At 35.3% G+C, this 15,498-nt stretch overlaps 1 protein-coding gene across 10 annotated transcripts in view; it reads left to right on the plus strand.

The window, feature by feature from the left end:
- The window catches only part of SOX5 (SRY-box transcription factor 5), a 1,030,759-nt gene extending 1,024,318 nt beyond the window's left edge, over positions 1-6,441 (plus strand). For all 10 annotated transcript variants that reach the window (XM_055095845.1, XM_063593159.1, XM_055095846.2 and 7 more), the window contains one exon: positions 1,406-6,441. In XM_055095845.1, coding sequence (XP_054951820.1) covers positions 1,406-1,709 — 304 coding nt within the window. In that variant the 3' untranslated portion in view covers positions 1,710-6,441. The remainder of the gene's footprint in view (positions 1-1,405) is intronic.
- Positions 6,442-15,498: the final 9,057 nt, after the last annotated feature.

Below are 15,498 nucleotides of genomic sequence, written 5' to 3' on the forward strand. Positions count from 1 at the left end.
ACGCAGCTCTGAGATGTTTTACAATGCTCCCGTGGCAAGGTTGTTGACAGTGTTGTAGATGGGCTACAGAAATGCATTGCTTCTATAGAATTCTCTCAAAAACCCAAAATAAAGTTGTTCATATTTGAAACAGAAGTTAGTTTCTAAGAGCTTCTTAGCATAATAAATATTGTTCTAAATATGGGCAGAGAAGGACTCATGAAACCTTTCCAAATCTGCTCTGTCCCCTCCAGTTCCTTGGAAGAGGCTGCATGCTCTGTCCAGTGGTCTGTGATTCATATGCAAGCACATGACTCCTCACAAAGCTAGACACAATGCCCAACAGTTCTTGGGCGAATAGTAAACATACGAATGAATAAAAACAAGCATAAATGCACATCATCTATTCATCCTTTCCAATAGGACCACCTACATTATTTATAGGACCAGATGCAAAAATGAGGAGACAGGGTCTCTTGTTAAAAAGTTATTAAGAATTTCAAGTCTGTGGCAGCACAACTTTAAACCAAGTATGGGACCTTAGTGCAGTTGCACAGTTTGTACATCCATGAAGCTGCTCCTGCTTCCTACCACTACGAGGCCAGAACTGTTTCAGAGACTCAGTGGACAGTGTGAATTCGTTCAGTTCTGGTGTGTTCTGGGCAGTAAAGTTTTATTTTGAGAACTCTAATGCTTTAGGATTTTCCCATTAAAATGTAATTAGATTTAATTCTAGGGAAAAATACTATTTCTGCATGTTATAATGAAAGAAAAATGAACTTGGAATCAAGGACCTGGGTTCTTCTGCTTCATCTTTCTGCACCTCAGTTTTTTAATAAAACAGTAGTAACAAAACAGGATTAAGAATAAGATGGACAACACATGTAAATATCTTGTACACTATAAAGCACTACCTAAACGTAAGGTATTAGGCCTGGCGCGGTGGCTCACGCCTGTAATCCCAACACTTTGGGAGGCCGAGGCAGGTGGATCACCTGAGGTCAGGAGTTCAAGACCAGCCTGGCCAACATGGTGAAACCCCGTCTGTACTAAAAATACAAAAGATAGCCAGGTGTGGTGGCAGGCGCCTGTAATCCCAGCTACTTGGGGGGCTGAGGCAGGAGAATCGCTTGAACCCTGGAGGGGGAGGTTGCAGTGAGGCAAGATCACGCCATTGCACTGCAGCCTAGGCAACAGGAGCGAAACTCCGTCATCTCAAAAAAAAAAAAAAAAAAAAGAAAAAAAAAAAGAAAAGAAAAACAAGGTATTAAAGTTCAAGTAGGATGGAGTTTGAAAAATGTTAGGCAATTAGATAAAATTAGTACCTTAGAATTGGACATTGCTGAGCAAATTAATTATGTAGTAAAGTCCACATCTAACTATTCACTTACCCACGATGTCTTTTTGGAAATTCCTTTCTTGACAGGCAACAAGCACAGATCCCCATTGCCACTGCTGGTGTTGTGTACCCTGGAGCCATCGCCATGGCTGGGATGCCCTCCCCTCACCTGCCCTCGGAGCACTCAAGCGTGTCTAGCAGCCCAGAGCCTGGGATGCCTGTTATCCAGAGCACTTACGGTGTGAAAGGAGAGGAGCCACATATCAAAGAAGAGATACAGGCCGAGGACATCAATGGAGAAATTTATGATGAGTACGACGAGGAAGAGGATGATCCAGATGTAGATTATGGGAGTGACAGTGAAAACCATATTGCAGGACAAGCCAACTGATAAGGGTCAAAAGATTGTTGTGACCTTAGGACTTAAAGGAGCCCTAACTGGTTCATCCTTACCAGTGGCCAAGCACATTAACTTTCTCATACACTGACTGTTACTTTAACTGTTAGTCTTAAATAGTTGGGACATCAGCTGACTAATAGACCTCAGCCTCAAAAGGCTTGGAAAGAAAAAAAAAATACAACAAGCAAACAACAATATCAACAACAAGAGATTGAAATAAGCTATGGGTAAAATAATGCCAGTAATTCAGCTGCTACATCCAAGCACTGAAGTCTTACCCGTCAACTTTTTTTTTTTTTTTAAATAAACTTTATGGCTGTTTGTTCTACAATGTTCTAGAAATTCTCACTCAGGTACACAGTGCCAACAAGTGGCTTGTGAATGTGTTTTGTTGTTTTGTGCTACAATTTTTAAAAAGAAATAAGTTTTGTTTTGTTTTTTGGGGTTTCTGGGTTTTTTCCTTCTTTTCTTTTTCTTTCCTTTCTTTTTTTTTTCCTTGTAATGCACCTGACAGAAAAAAAAAGAAAAATGAATTTCTCTTTACTTCTCTCCACCTTCTCCATCTCTGTACTTTAAAGATGGAAGTCTGTGCATGAGGGGGAAGAGGGAAAAAGAGCCTGTTTTTAACTTCCTTGCTATCCACCACAAAATAAGCAATTATTTTCTTTAGAGGACTTTATCTATTGCACACCACACTACATCTTTGAGCAAGTGCCAAATTTGTACTGAAGTGTTGACCAAGTTCATTTTTTTCTCTTTACTTTTTCCTTTTCCTTCTTAAGTTAGGACAGTGTTAAATCTTAGACAATCCCTTGAAAAACCTGAAATACCAGCAGCTGGTGAGATTTGACTTTTTTTTTTTAATGGAAACTGTAGGTGCTGTTCTCAGGTGAAAAGAGAGAGAGAGAGACATAAGAAATTTAGAGAAAAATATTTTCTGATCTTGGATTTTTGTGTGTATGTATGTATGTGATTATGGTACTAATAATAGGAATAACGTTGGACCATTGTGAGTTAAACCCACATCTGGGGATGAAATCCCACATCCTCCCAAGTGACTGGTCTAGAAATAATCTTGACCTTGACTTTGCACTTCAAATGACAACTTAACCAAGTATAGGGCTCAGAAATTATATTTTTAAATGTCTGATTATTATTGGATGGATCAGGTGGCCCTGTGTAATAGAGGTGTGCATGTATAACATGGAAGCTACTAGCAAACTGCTCCCAGATGTCCTTTCTCCCTGGTCAGTTGGTTCCATTAATGTTTGCTACTTAGTGATTTTTGTTTCTCCTGTTGATATTTCGAGCAAAACAATCATTGTTTTCATTGAATATATTTGGCCATTTTTCAGACAAATAGAATTAGCTTATTTCTTCAACATTCCATCCTTTCCCGATCAGGAAATGAAACTGATGATTTTATAAGGTATTTTTCACCCCTCCATGAAATGAGGTGGAGGCCTTTAGCATTTCAGAAGTGTGGGCCATATGTAGTTCATGCCATAAAAAGTAGGATTTAATTAAAAGAAGTCATTGCAGCCCAATAAAATGGAGCCTGGCTGCACCCAGGGATCCTTGCCACTGCTCTTCCCTTGCTGTCAGATGAATCCACTGAAGTCCAACTTTGGTTCGAGCAGAGTATTTGCAAAGAGCAACAACTGAATGTGATGGGACTGCTTATGTAGATTTTGCCAGCCAAATGCCAAGGCAGTTGTAGGGCCTGTACAAATAAATGCAAAAATCATTTCAAGTCAATTGCCATTATTTGTATTGAAGTATCAGATAGATAGTAAATACTGCAACTAGTAGCTTGATGTGCTATAGTTTTCACTCCAGTCATCATTTTCCTATCTCACCCCCCGAAACACCACCCTAAAGTTGGATTTTTACATATAAATAAAAAAAGAATCCCTTTTATTTTTCTCTCTCTCAGAAGACTTGCTCTGGGGTTTTGCTTGGAGGAGCTGATCATATCCTGCATGTCAGAGATTTCATTTTGTTTGTTTTTCCGTTTGTTTTTGATGACTTTATTTTCATTTGAACTGCCTCTTTTTGCTAGTGTTGTAATGATGATGATGATAAAATAATAATAATAGTAATAATAATAATAATGGTCAGCTGTTCCCAGATTAGTAAGTTATGTATAATTTATTTTATTTCTCCCTTTCTATTTTATTCTGCTCTGATTTGGAAGTGCAGCCAATAAGCTGTTAGATATTTAAAACAAATTTCCATCTCCAACTCATATATGTATGTATATGTGTATATATATATACATATATATACACACATACACACACACACACACACACATTTACCCACAATTTTACTTCTCCTTCCGTAAGTTTTCTCTTTTTCAAGAATTTTGGCCCCAACAATATCAGTTCTGATGTTTAAAACAAAGGAGTGAATTAATAGGAGGGTCATGTTCAATCTTAATTAACTTATGCTCTCATCACTCATTTTAGTTATTTAATTGCCACAGTCATCTAGAGCCAATTTTTTGTTTGTTTGTTTGTTTTGGTTTTAAGCACTCTGGATAAGGAAAAAATAGACACTTGTTTTTATATCATTTTTATGTACAATGTGAAAACAGATTTTTAAAAAATTTGTTCTCTGCCTTTGTTAACAAATTCCTTCCGATTTATGTGGGTTCACCTCTCACGTTTGCTGGATACTTACTTTACACCATGTTATGAAAGATGCTTTGTTTTCATTTCATGAGTTTGGGCTACAAGAATACTTTGTTTTAGCTCCAGGTAGATGCCATTGAAGGCATTCATGGCTGAAATCAATTCTAACACACTTACCGATGAATTGACAACACTTTGGTGTTTGGTCTTTTTTTTGTTATATTTCGTTTTATTTGAAGGGGAAAACAAAATTGTTAATGGTGACTTTTAACTGCTGAAATTCAAAATTTGATTTTAGTTAGTTAGGTTTATGTCCGAGACTGAACTGCATGAACCGAAACAAAAAGCAAGTTGATAGCCCTGCATTCTGTTCTCTTGTTCTGACGGTTAATTCACTGGACATCAAATTTTCTTTGCCCTAGTTTTCCCCAAAAGAAAACAAAAGCAAAAATAGTTATATTAATGTTGAAAGTGCTTTGAAGTCACTTGATAAAAGGTGCTATGAATAGCAACTTACTGTGTTACTACACTGCCTTTTTTGGCATTGGTTGATTTATAATTTTGGTAAAGGATCCTAAAACCCTGTATTCTTTTTCTGGGCCCCATAATGACCAAAAAAGATAAAGAAAATGAGAGTAAGATCAAAAGATCAAACTAAAACATAAACAGTCTCCTTCCTGTCTGCTTTCTTACCTATCTGTTCACACTTTATCTCTTTCCCTTTCTCTGTCTCTCACATGCGCGCGCGCGCACACACATACACACACACACACACACACACACACACACTTGCCCCAACACTGAGAAATAATCTTGCCAGAATTCTGGTTTTTATAGTTGTTGTAGTCCGTTTCTCTAAAAATAGTCCTGTTTTCATATGAATCTAAGAGAACATTACTGGAGAAAATAAAGTTACTCATTTATAGTTACTAATAATAAGTTAGTGATTAACTTACCACAATTGGATAAAATATAAAACTATTCTTCAGTACATTTATACCTAAATTAGTGAAGTCCATTTGTGAAGTTCATTTGGCATCTGCAGTTAAGAGTTAACCATGTATAAAATCCCTCCCAAAGAACATAATCATCATTGTTAAAACCAAATCCTCTTATAAAGAACAAATATAAAAAAGTTTTCTTTGGTGAAGCTATTTTATAGATTTGATTTCCGGAGTAGAATTTTACCTTAATTCGTTTAAAGAAAATTAACCATTTTTTGGTCCAACTTCAGATATTTTCTTAATCCAGAAGCTGTGACTGTTCCCAGAAGAAACCTCTTATATCACATTTAAAACATAAAAAATAATTACACTTTCACTCATTCTAATGGGTAAATTGTTGAATTGTATTAAACAACTGTATATTTACAAACAGGTTTATAAGGTATTTGTCTATCAAATTAATAATAAAATAAAACTTACGGGGTCTGCAAGGAAAACTATGAAGGCCACTTAAAGTGGTTCAGGTATCCCTTTGTCTTGTAGGACATAGCTGTTGGTTTAGCCAGGCTTTTACAGTATTTAATTTTAAAGTTTCCTATAACTATCAACTTCCCAGGTTGAAGACGATGTGTTGAGTTTCCTACTGATTGATTGATTCCTGTCCTCCCCAGTGTTTCCGTCACTGGTTCACTAAAACAGTATTTATATAGCTCCACTGGCTCTAAAGCTCTTAGTCCTTCTAATATTTTGGATTTTACAAGTAAAAATGGAAAAAAAATAGAAAAGAGACAATCAAATGCCTGGAGCTTAAAACAAAGTATGTGCAACCTACCATCTCACTTGAAATTTAATAAAATAATAAATAATTATGTAAATATAACATAGAGTTATAGATTTATATTTTGTTCATAACACATAGTGTAATATAAGTTGTATATTTTCATGTTTTTGGTTTTATGTTATCATTCATGCCATAATAAAAATAAAACAGGAGTTTATGTGCTCTTAAAAAAAAGATGTGGGTTGCCACCAACCTGTTTTTCGTTTTTGTTTTTTGTTTATTTTATTTTATTTTTTTGCATTCTCCTTTTTCAGTATTACTGCCATGCAAGGCGCCAATAAAAACAGCAAATGTGTTCTTTACTTATTATACTGTGTTTCTTTTCACAATTATTGTTATGAGGGTGTAATAGTTTTATTATGAAAAGAACAAAAGTATGGAAATTTAATTTTGTTTTTAATATAAATAATCCCTCTTATTGAAGTTGACTTTAAGAACTAAAGGTTTAATTTTTAGCTGTGGACATTCCCAGAAAGACAGTCAGGACTTGATATAATGCATTTCACTCAGACAGATCTAGCTTCACCATACTGTCAAAAGATACTGTTCTTATATGTAATTGATTCAACACAACTGAAAACCCGACAGTCTAAAGCACCTTTAATATTGTTGTTTTCCCTGGCTGGACACTATCCTTGGGTGGGGGATGGGGGGTTTCTACGCTTTAGAATTGTGCTTTATCCTTTCGTTTGTATAGAAGATTTATAAATTTCAGATCATGAAATTACTAAGAACTATGAATAATTTTCACCTCGCTGGTATCTCATTTTGAATAATGGATATTTCTGAATTGTTTAACATTAGCCTCTGAGTTCTACCTTAAACTTTTTTAGTGAATGTTAAAAACAAGAAGTCTCCTTTCCTTTCAATGGCCATTTTTGCTTGTCTCTTCCACCATAATATGTTTTTCTACTTTGATAGTTCTATATGTAATAGTTTCATATAAGGGTGTTTGCTGGTTGGTTGGTTGGTTGGGTGGGTGGGTGGGTGGGTGGGTGGGATTTCCAAATAGGTATCAAGACAATGGGTCAGGTAACATTTGGTTCAAATGAATACAAGTATATAAAAGGGTTTATTCTGGAAACACTGCCCACTGTATCCCTTAACAGAAGTATTTTACAAAATCTGGTCCACGGACCACCTACTTCAGAATTAGCAGTGAAAAATGTAGATTCCTGGGCCCAACCCCAGGTGTAGTGAATCAGAATCTCTGGGGATAGAACAAAGCTTTTGCTATTTAACAACTCTAAATAATTCTGCATACTCTGATGTTCCAAAACAACCAGGAGGTGGGGATATTTGTCTCTTCCTCTGCCTACCTTTTCTTTGCATGTCAAATTCTGCAGCTCCTATTACCTACCATACTTTCTCTTTAGGCCTCTGAGAAAACCTTGAAACAGGGTCAGTAAGTAGGCAAGGGTTTGAGGTTTTAAGGAGCTCCCAATCCCTCTATTGTTTGGAGGGCATTTGGTCCATCAGAACCACGTTGCCACTCCTTGTTTCCCTGTCTTATGTTGCCCATCATGGCAAAGCAGTAGACGTCAGAGACTCCAGGCAAGTGGAACACTAAAAATATAACAAACATGGAAAACTACAAGCCACTTAATATTTGCAAAACAAATTGAGGTTCTTTGAAAGGAAAATATCCATTGTAGGAGATGAGAAGTAAACATTCTGTACAGTGTTTATAATAGACCACCTATGGCTACAATGGTCATGATCTCACCCTACGTTTCTCCAGGAAATAACATTACCAGGATATGCTAAGTATTATGTGGATGGGGAAAATCTTGCTTGTTTAGGAAACTTGGCTCACCAAGGTGGAAAGCCCCAACCACCACCCTCTTTCTTCTACCAAATAAAGTTTACTTGGAAACATTCTTTTCTTGGTTTTTTAGTTTCTTATGTAGTATTTATGACTAGCATATAATAATAGATTATTTTCCTATTGCCAATGCCTTGAACAACAAAAACAATACTGGCAATAGTGAAAAGAAAACACCTTGTTTTTAAAATCTCAATTTTGCTAATTTTAGTTGCTGGTGTTTGAAGTTCACGTATGTGTTTTTAAAATCGGTATACTGTCATTCTTACCAAATTTAAAAGTTCTGAAGTCATCTCTATAACTTCACATCATCACTGAAACCTCAGTTATAACAATGGAGGTGAAGGTAAGCATGAATTAGTTCAATGTCTGATTTAAAGAATGTTTATGAAAAAAATCCAATCTATTTTCTTGAGTTTCTAAAGCAATCTAATAGCTAGCTGAGAAGACCTGTTTTATAAGTAAGCATTGTAATTAGTATGTAAAGTGTATGCAATAGTATTGCTAAAAGTTCTCTAAAATAGTATGTTTTCTTAAGGAGGCTAAACATCTGTCCTACAATTTTAGTTATTCTACCAATTTGCTTAGCAAACTATTTTTACCACAAAGAATGAATTGGTTCAGCTCTGTTAACAATATATTATTTTTCAATTAGGTCCAGATACATGAGCTTTTACTCCCCTTATTGCCAGTTTCTAAAGATGCAAACAAATATGGAATGGAATGGTACTTTGTTGCTATTCAAAATATAACCAAGAGGATAAAATTTGTGGTATCATTGATGTGTCCACCGATACAATTTAAAAAAGAAAAAAAAAAAAGCTACAAGAACAATTGTAGGAATTCAGTAGGCCTAAGTAAACACCACTATTTTGTACATTGCTTGTTCAATTTATTCTTAAATTTCACAATCTGGAAAGCAATCCTAATTACACACAAACTGTAAAATATATTTGAAATAAAGTCTTTTGTTTATAAAAATTACTGCTGTGATAACTTTTTTCTAAATTCACGTGGTCCAGCAAGAAGGTAGGGGGACCCATAGAACATATTTAGACAATTATTTACACCAAAGGCTGACTGTATTCAACTTACTCCAGCACTGGCCCTCAGTAAGGATTCTTTTTGCCTTGTATTTCAAACCTACAATTATGTAGAGTACAAATTTAAAATTGTGGTTGTATGAACCTAAGTTTCTTTAGTCTTAAATTTCTTTTTGGGACTATAATCAGTCACTAGTAGACCCCAAATAATTACACAAATTGTCATTTTTATTTGGAAATGATCCTTCTAGCAACATTGTCTTCCACTGGGTAGGCATACATGAGCAGAATTAACAACCTGGTTTTCTATGGGAAGATTTTGGGGGTTTTTTGTTTTGTTTTGTTTTTTGAGACAGAGTCTCACTCTGTTGCCTAGGCTGGAGTGCAGTGGTGTGATTTAGGCTCACTGCAGTCTCCACCTCCTGGGTTCAAGCGATTCTTGTGCCTCAGCCTCCCAGGTAGCTGGGATGGACCAGCCAGGCTGGTCTCGAACTCCTGGGCAGATACTTTTTAACATCTGGAAAACGGATTGAAATTTCTGGTGGTATACAATTTGGAAACAATAGCGTTTAACTATAGATTTCAAAGAGAAAATTTTAGATTGTACTCATTAAAGAGTTATCAATTTCCTCCTAACCCACTAATCCCACAGATCTACAAGTTTCGATACTATAGCCTATTATGTCACTTATGTCTTAACCTCTTGCTTATCAAATCCTCTGCTGGAGATATACCTTTGTCTTTTATTGTCATAGTAAAAACTTTAAAAGATCACTTAATTTTTTCAAATACTTCAATATTCCCAAAGTTCATGTCAACAAACTAAGAAAGCTTTCTAAATTTTATACTTTTCACACAAATTTTAGGCATATAAAGGCTCACTTTGAATCATGGAAAGATATTTAGACATTTTTATAAATAAAAAATGCAAGTCAGGGAAAATGAGTGGTAAGAATAAAGAACCCTAAGAGATTTTGTGGTTTGTCTTTCTCTTGTCTTAATGATTCAATATTTGGCAAATATTACATGAACGCTGCTAACCTGGTCTGTCCGACAATCAAAAGCCTAATTCTTGCCAAAGTTGATGAGTCACTGGTACCTTAGGTCATTGTATTAGCTTATGTCAATTCATAGGCTCATTTATCCATTTTCAAAATTTGGTGTGCCTTAACAATACGTACACAGTTAACACAGCACAAATAAAGAGGAAAAAGATAAACAGTAAGAAATAAGGAATCATACAGCAATCCACACACTAGACAAACATACACATGTGTGTATGTATATATATATGTGTATATACACATACATGCACACGTGTGGTGTTTACACAAATATCTGCACATACAATAACACACGTGTGTGTATATATACACTGACTGAAGAGAACAACTCCAATCAAGCTCTTATTTTCACAGCAGTTAGAGGAAATAAGAAACTTCAAGAATTAGACAATTCGTATTGCTTAATTGAAAGAAGCATGCAACTGTATAATGAGAAATAAGCTTTTCATTGCCATAAATTCTCAGATGGAGTTCAAATTTAAGGGATAAGAAACAATTCAAATACCCATCTTTTTTTGGTAAATAGATATACAAAAGCTGTAGATTTGTTTTACATATGTTTATCAGTCCTTGAGGAGAGTTTAATAAAGACAATTTGCAAGGGGTCAGAGAGAGCTAGTATACATATAGATAGATAACTGGATATATGATTAAACAAGAACTTACAAGGATAAAGCTGGAAGAATTGTGATTATGATGAATAGCATGTCACCAGACTAGATTTTTTAAACTATCAGGTGTTTCAAATTGAGTTTTAGTTATGCTATATGTAGTATAATGATAGGTCTATACAAAATACAAAACAATAATCCTTCCCTCAAAGTTTCTAATATGCAAGGAAATAAGACCAACACACATTAAGCAACAAAACAATATAAGATATGATTAATGAACCAGAAACTAGGTGATACAGGATTCCAAATGAAAACAAGAATCATTTTAATATTTACTGAGACTTCTGCTTCCAAATAGTATGTAGTAGGTGGCAAATGGCCAACCTCGTACTAGGAACTAGAAAAAGCTGGAAAATTACAAAAATTGTGTCTTAAAAGCATTAAAAAGCTTTGGAAGAAATGAGAGCTAGATGAACCACAGTTCCAGATAAGCAAGAATCCATCCAAAGTGAAACTGATGATTGCTAGCCATTTGTATTTAGTGAAGGCATAAGCAAATTCTGGGTGTTGCTATAAAAGCCTTGGCAACTGCTGGTAGAAAGCAAACCAGCAAAGCAGTTGTGTAGCTCTAAAGTGACAAATTGGAATCTTAAGGACCTGAAATGCAAGACTAGTTTTACTGATGACATATTTGATAAGTTGTAGGGCTTTGTGGAATTCTGCTGGTAGTGTATGACAAAGCTTCTAAAAGAAAGACTGAAATCATTTACTGCTTAAAAAACAAAGACAAAACAGAAATACAGGACCCACCTCAAGCATACAACTAGTTTGTCTCTTGATATTTGCCAGATTTCATCTTGAAGGAGTAAGGATACTAGAGAGTTGAGCTGGGAACATTGGAAGAGCAGATCTGAATTCCCTGTAGTCTTTCATGGTTAAGGAGACAAATACCATGTTCACAAGCAAATCTTGGGAAAATCATGTCCTGAGATGAAATAAAGGAAGCCTGAGTACTACTAAACTGCCAATCAGCCTCAACACAGCTAAATCCCTGATAAGATTAAAGTGATCAGCTATTTGCCCTAGTCTTATTAGATAAGAATGTGTAGTTAGAAACTCCACTCTGATGAAAGATTAAATCTATGGGTTCTTTGTAGTTAATTTTACATAAAATGCTTAGGAATCAATTTTTTTAAAAAATACATAAAAATGCCTGAAAAGGTATTTTATTTTATATAAGATGTATTGTATTTTTTAAAAATAAATTATGTATTTATATTTTAAAAAATTAATCAAGGGAAAAGCAAACATTAGAAGTAGATATACAAATGATACTGATATCAATGTTAGCAAATAAAGACTTTAACACAACCATACCTAATATATACAAGAAAATTGATGAAAATCATAAAAATAGATAAAAAGGTGAAATTATAAATAATCAGATTGAAATGGAAAAGCACGAGATTAGTGAAAAGTAAAACAGTTTAATTTTTAAATATACATATTTATCACAAGAAGTACCTTAACTGGTGATTGTTGAGAATTTTTCAAAACTGATCGAAGATATTCTACAGATTCAAGAAGCTCAAGTAATCCAAGCAGTATAAACAAACAGAAACCCCACATATAACATTACAGTGAAACCACTGGAAACCAAAGATAAAGATAAATTTTTTAAAGTAACCAGGGAAAAGAATATGTTATCTTCAGAAAAGTGACCATAAGATCGACAGCTGATTTCTCAACAGAAACAATTGAATCAAGAAACAGTGAAATCACAATTTTTTAGTGCTACAAGAAAATGTGTCTGACTAGTATTCTAAACACAACCAAAACTACTCTATCACAATGAAGTTGAAATAAAGATATTTTCAGACAAATAAGCTTGGAGGATTCATCACTAGCATATCTGACTAAAAGAAATACCAAAGAAATTTCTTCAAGCTGAAGGGAATGATTCTACATGAAAAATGGAACTGAAGCTATAAATAAAGAGAACTGAAAATGGTAACATATGTGTGTTAATATAAATGAGGTGAATCTGTACACAATGCCTTCTCAATTTTTAAATAAATGTAGAAGTAAATACATGACAATAATAAAGGAAAGAGAAAAAGGTTAAATGGATTTAAAAGATTCTAAATTTCTAGCAATATCAGGAAGTCAGTGATGCATGCTGTGATCTCTAATCAAAAAACAGAATGGTGAAAAAGAATGTACAACTCACTTATTCACAGAAGTGAAAAAAAGAAATAAAAAATTTTAATCTAAAGGAAGTCTAACTTGTCAGAGTGAATACAATTAAAAAACAAAACAAAACAAAACAAAACTGTATGCTACCACAAGAAATGTAACCCAGAACCCAGGGGCCAGGTGTGGTTGCTTATGCTTATAATCTCAACATTTTGGGAGGCCAAGGTGAGAGGATCACTTGAGCCCAGCAGTTAAAGACAAGTCTGGGAAACATAGTGAGACCCTGCCTCTACCAAAAATCAGGAAAAAAAAAAAAAAAAAAAAATATATATATATATATATATACATATATATATACACACACACACATACCAAAATAATTGGAAGTAAAAGCATGGAAGAAGCTATATTATGCAAACATTAATGAAGAAAAGCTACTGTACCTACAGTAATATCAGACTATAGGAGATAGAATTATTACCAAAGGTAAATAAATGTATTTCACAATGATAAAATATTCAATCCAATAGGAAGATATGAGAATTTTAAAAGTCTACATATACTAAATATTAAAACTGCAAATGACATAAAACAAATAAAATCAACAGAAGTGAATAAAAATATACACAACTCCACCAGCATAACAGAAGGCTTTAATACAGTTCATTCAATTGCTGCTAGAACAAGCTGAAAGATAATTAGTGACGATATAGAAGATCTGAATGATACAATTAACAGACATGACCTGCTTGACATATATGGAATGCAGATCACAACAATGACAGAATTAAAATTCTTTTCAAGTGCCGGCCAGGCGTGGTGGCTCATGCCTGTAATCCCAGCACGTTGGGAGGCCAAGGCAGGTCAATCACCTGAGGTCAGGAGTTTGAGACCAGCCTGGCTAACATGGTGAAACCCCATCTTTACTAAAAAATATGAAAAATTAGCTGAGTGTGCTGGTGGGTGCCCAAGCTAGCTACTCAGGAGGCTGAAGCAGGAGAATCACTTGAACCCAAGAGGTGGAGGTTGCATTGAGCTGAGATCACACCACTGAACTCCAGCCTGGGCAAAAAGAGCAAGACTCAGTCTCAAAATAAAACAAAACAAAACAAAACAAAATTCTTTTCAAGTGCCTGTGGAACATATGCCAAAATTGACAAGAGTCTGCCCCATAAAGAAATTGTTCATCATCACACTCTGGTGACTGTTGTGGGGTGGGGGGAGGGAGGAGGGATAGCATTAGGAGATATACCTAATGCTAAATGACAAGTTAATGGGTGCAGCACACCAGCATGGCACATGTATACATAGGTAAATAACCTGCACATTGTGCATATGTACCCTAAAACTTAAAGTATAATAGTAATTAAAAAAAAAAAAGAAATAGAAGAAAAAAAAAATTGTTCATAGTATATTCTCTGACCACACTGGAATTGAATGAAAAAATACAACTAATATATATAACTTTAAAAATTGCAACTACATGGATATTAAATAATAGCATAAATAAAAAATCAAAATGATGATTAGAAATTTTCACTAAACTAGAATGAAGATAAGACCTATCAAAACATGCAGTGCATCTAAATCAGTGCTTAAGGGAAGTGCATGGTCTTAAATAAGTAAATTATAAAAGAGGAAATGAGAAAAATGACTTAAGTTTCCATTTCAAGAAGCTAGAGGGAATAATAAATAAAACCTAAGGAAATTAGAAAAAAAAGCAATAATAAATATAAGGACATAAATCACTGAAAGACAAAACGAATGATGGAGCAAAGGAGCAAGTCTATAAAAATGATTCTTTGAGGGGGAAGAACCAAGATGGCCGAATAGGAACAGCTCCAGTCTACAGCTCTCAGCGTGAGCGATGCAGAAGATGGATGATTTCTGCATTTCCAACTGAGCTTTGAAGAGACTAGTGGTTCTCCCAGCATGCAGCTTGAGATCTGAGAATGGGCAGACTGCCTCCTCAAGTGGGTCCCTGACCCCTGAGTAGCCTAACTGGGAGGCACCCCCCAATAGGGGCGGACTGACACCTCACACGGCCAGGTACTCCTCTGAGACAAAACTTCCAGAGGAACGATCAGGCAGCAGCATCTGTGGTTCACCAATATCCACTGTTCTGCAGCTACCACTGCTGATACCCAGGAAAACAGGGTCTGGAGTGGACCTCTAGCAAACTCCAACAGACCTGCAGCTAAGAATCCTCTCTGTTAGAAGGAAAACTAACAAACAGAAAGGATATCCACATCAAAAACTCATCTGTACGTCACCATCATCAAAGACCAAAGGTAGATAAAACAACAAAGATGGGAAAAAAAACAGAGCAGAAGAACTGGAAACTCTAAAAATCAGAGCACCTCTCCTCCTCCAAAGGAACGCAGCTCCTCACCAGCAACGGAACAAAGCTGGATGGAGAATGACTTTGATGATTTGAGAGAAGAAGGCTTCAGACGATCAAACTACTCTGAGCTACAGGAGGAAATTCGAACTAATGGCAAAGAAGTTAAAAGCTTTGAAAAAAAATTAGACGAATGGATAACTAGAATAACCAATGCAGAGAAGTCCTTAAAGGACCTGATGGAGCTGAAAACCAAGGCACGAGAGCTACGTGATG

The sequence above is a fragment of the Pan paniscus genome, chromosome 10 (genome assembly GCF_029289425.2).
Source record: "Pan paniscus chromosome 10, NHGRI_mPanPan1-v2.0_pri, whole genome shotgun sequence".
In the NCBI taxonomy this organism is placed as follows: domain Eukaryota; kingdom Metazoa; phylum Chordata; class Mammalia; order Primates; family Hominidae; genus Pan; species Pan paniscus.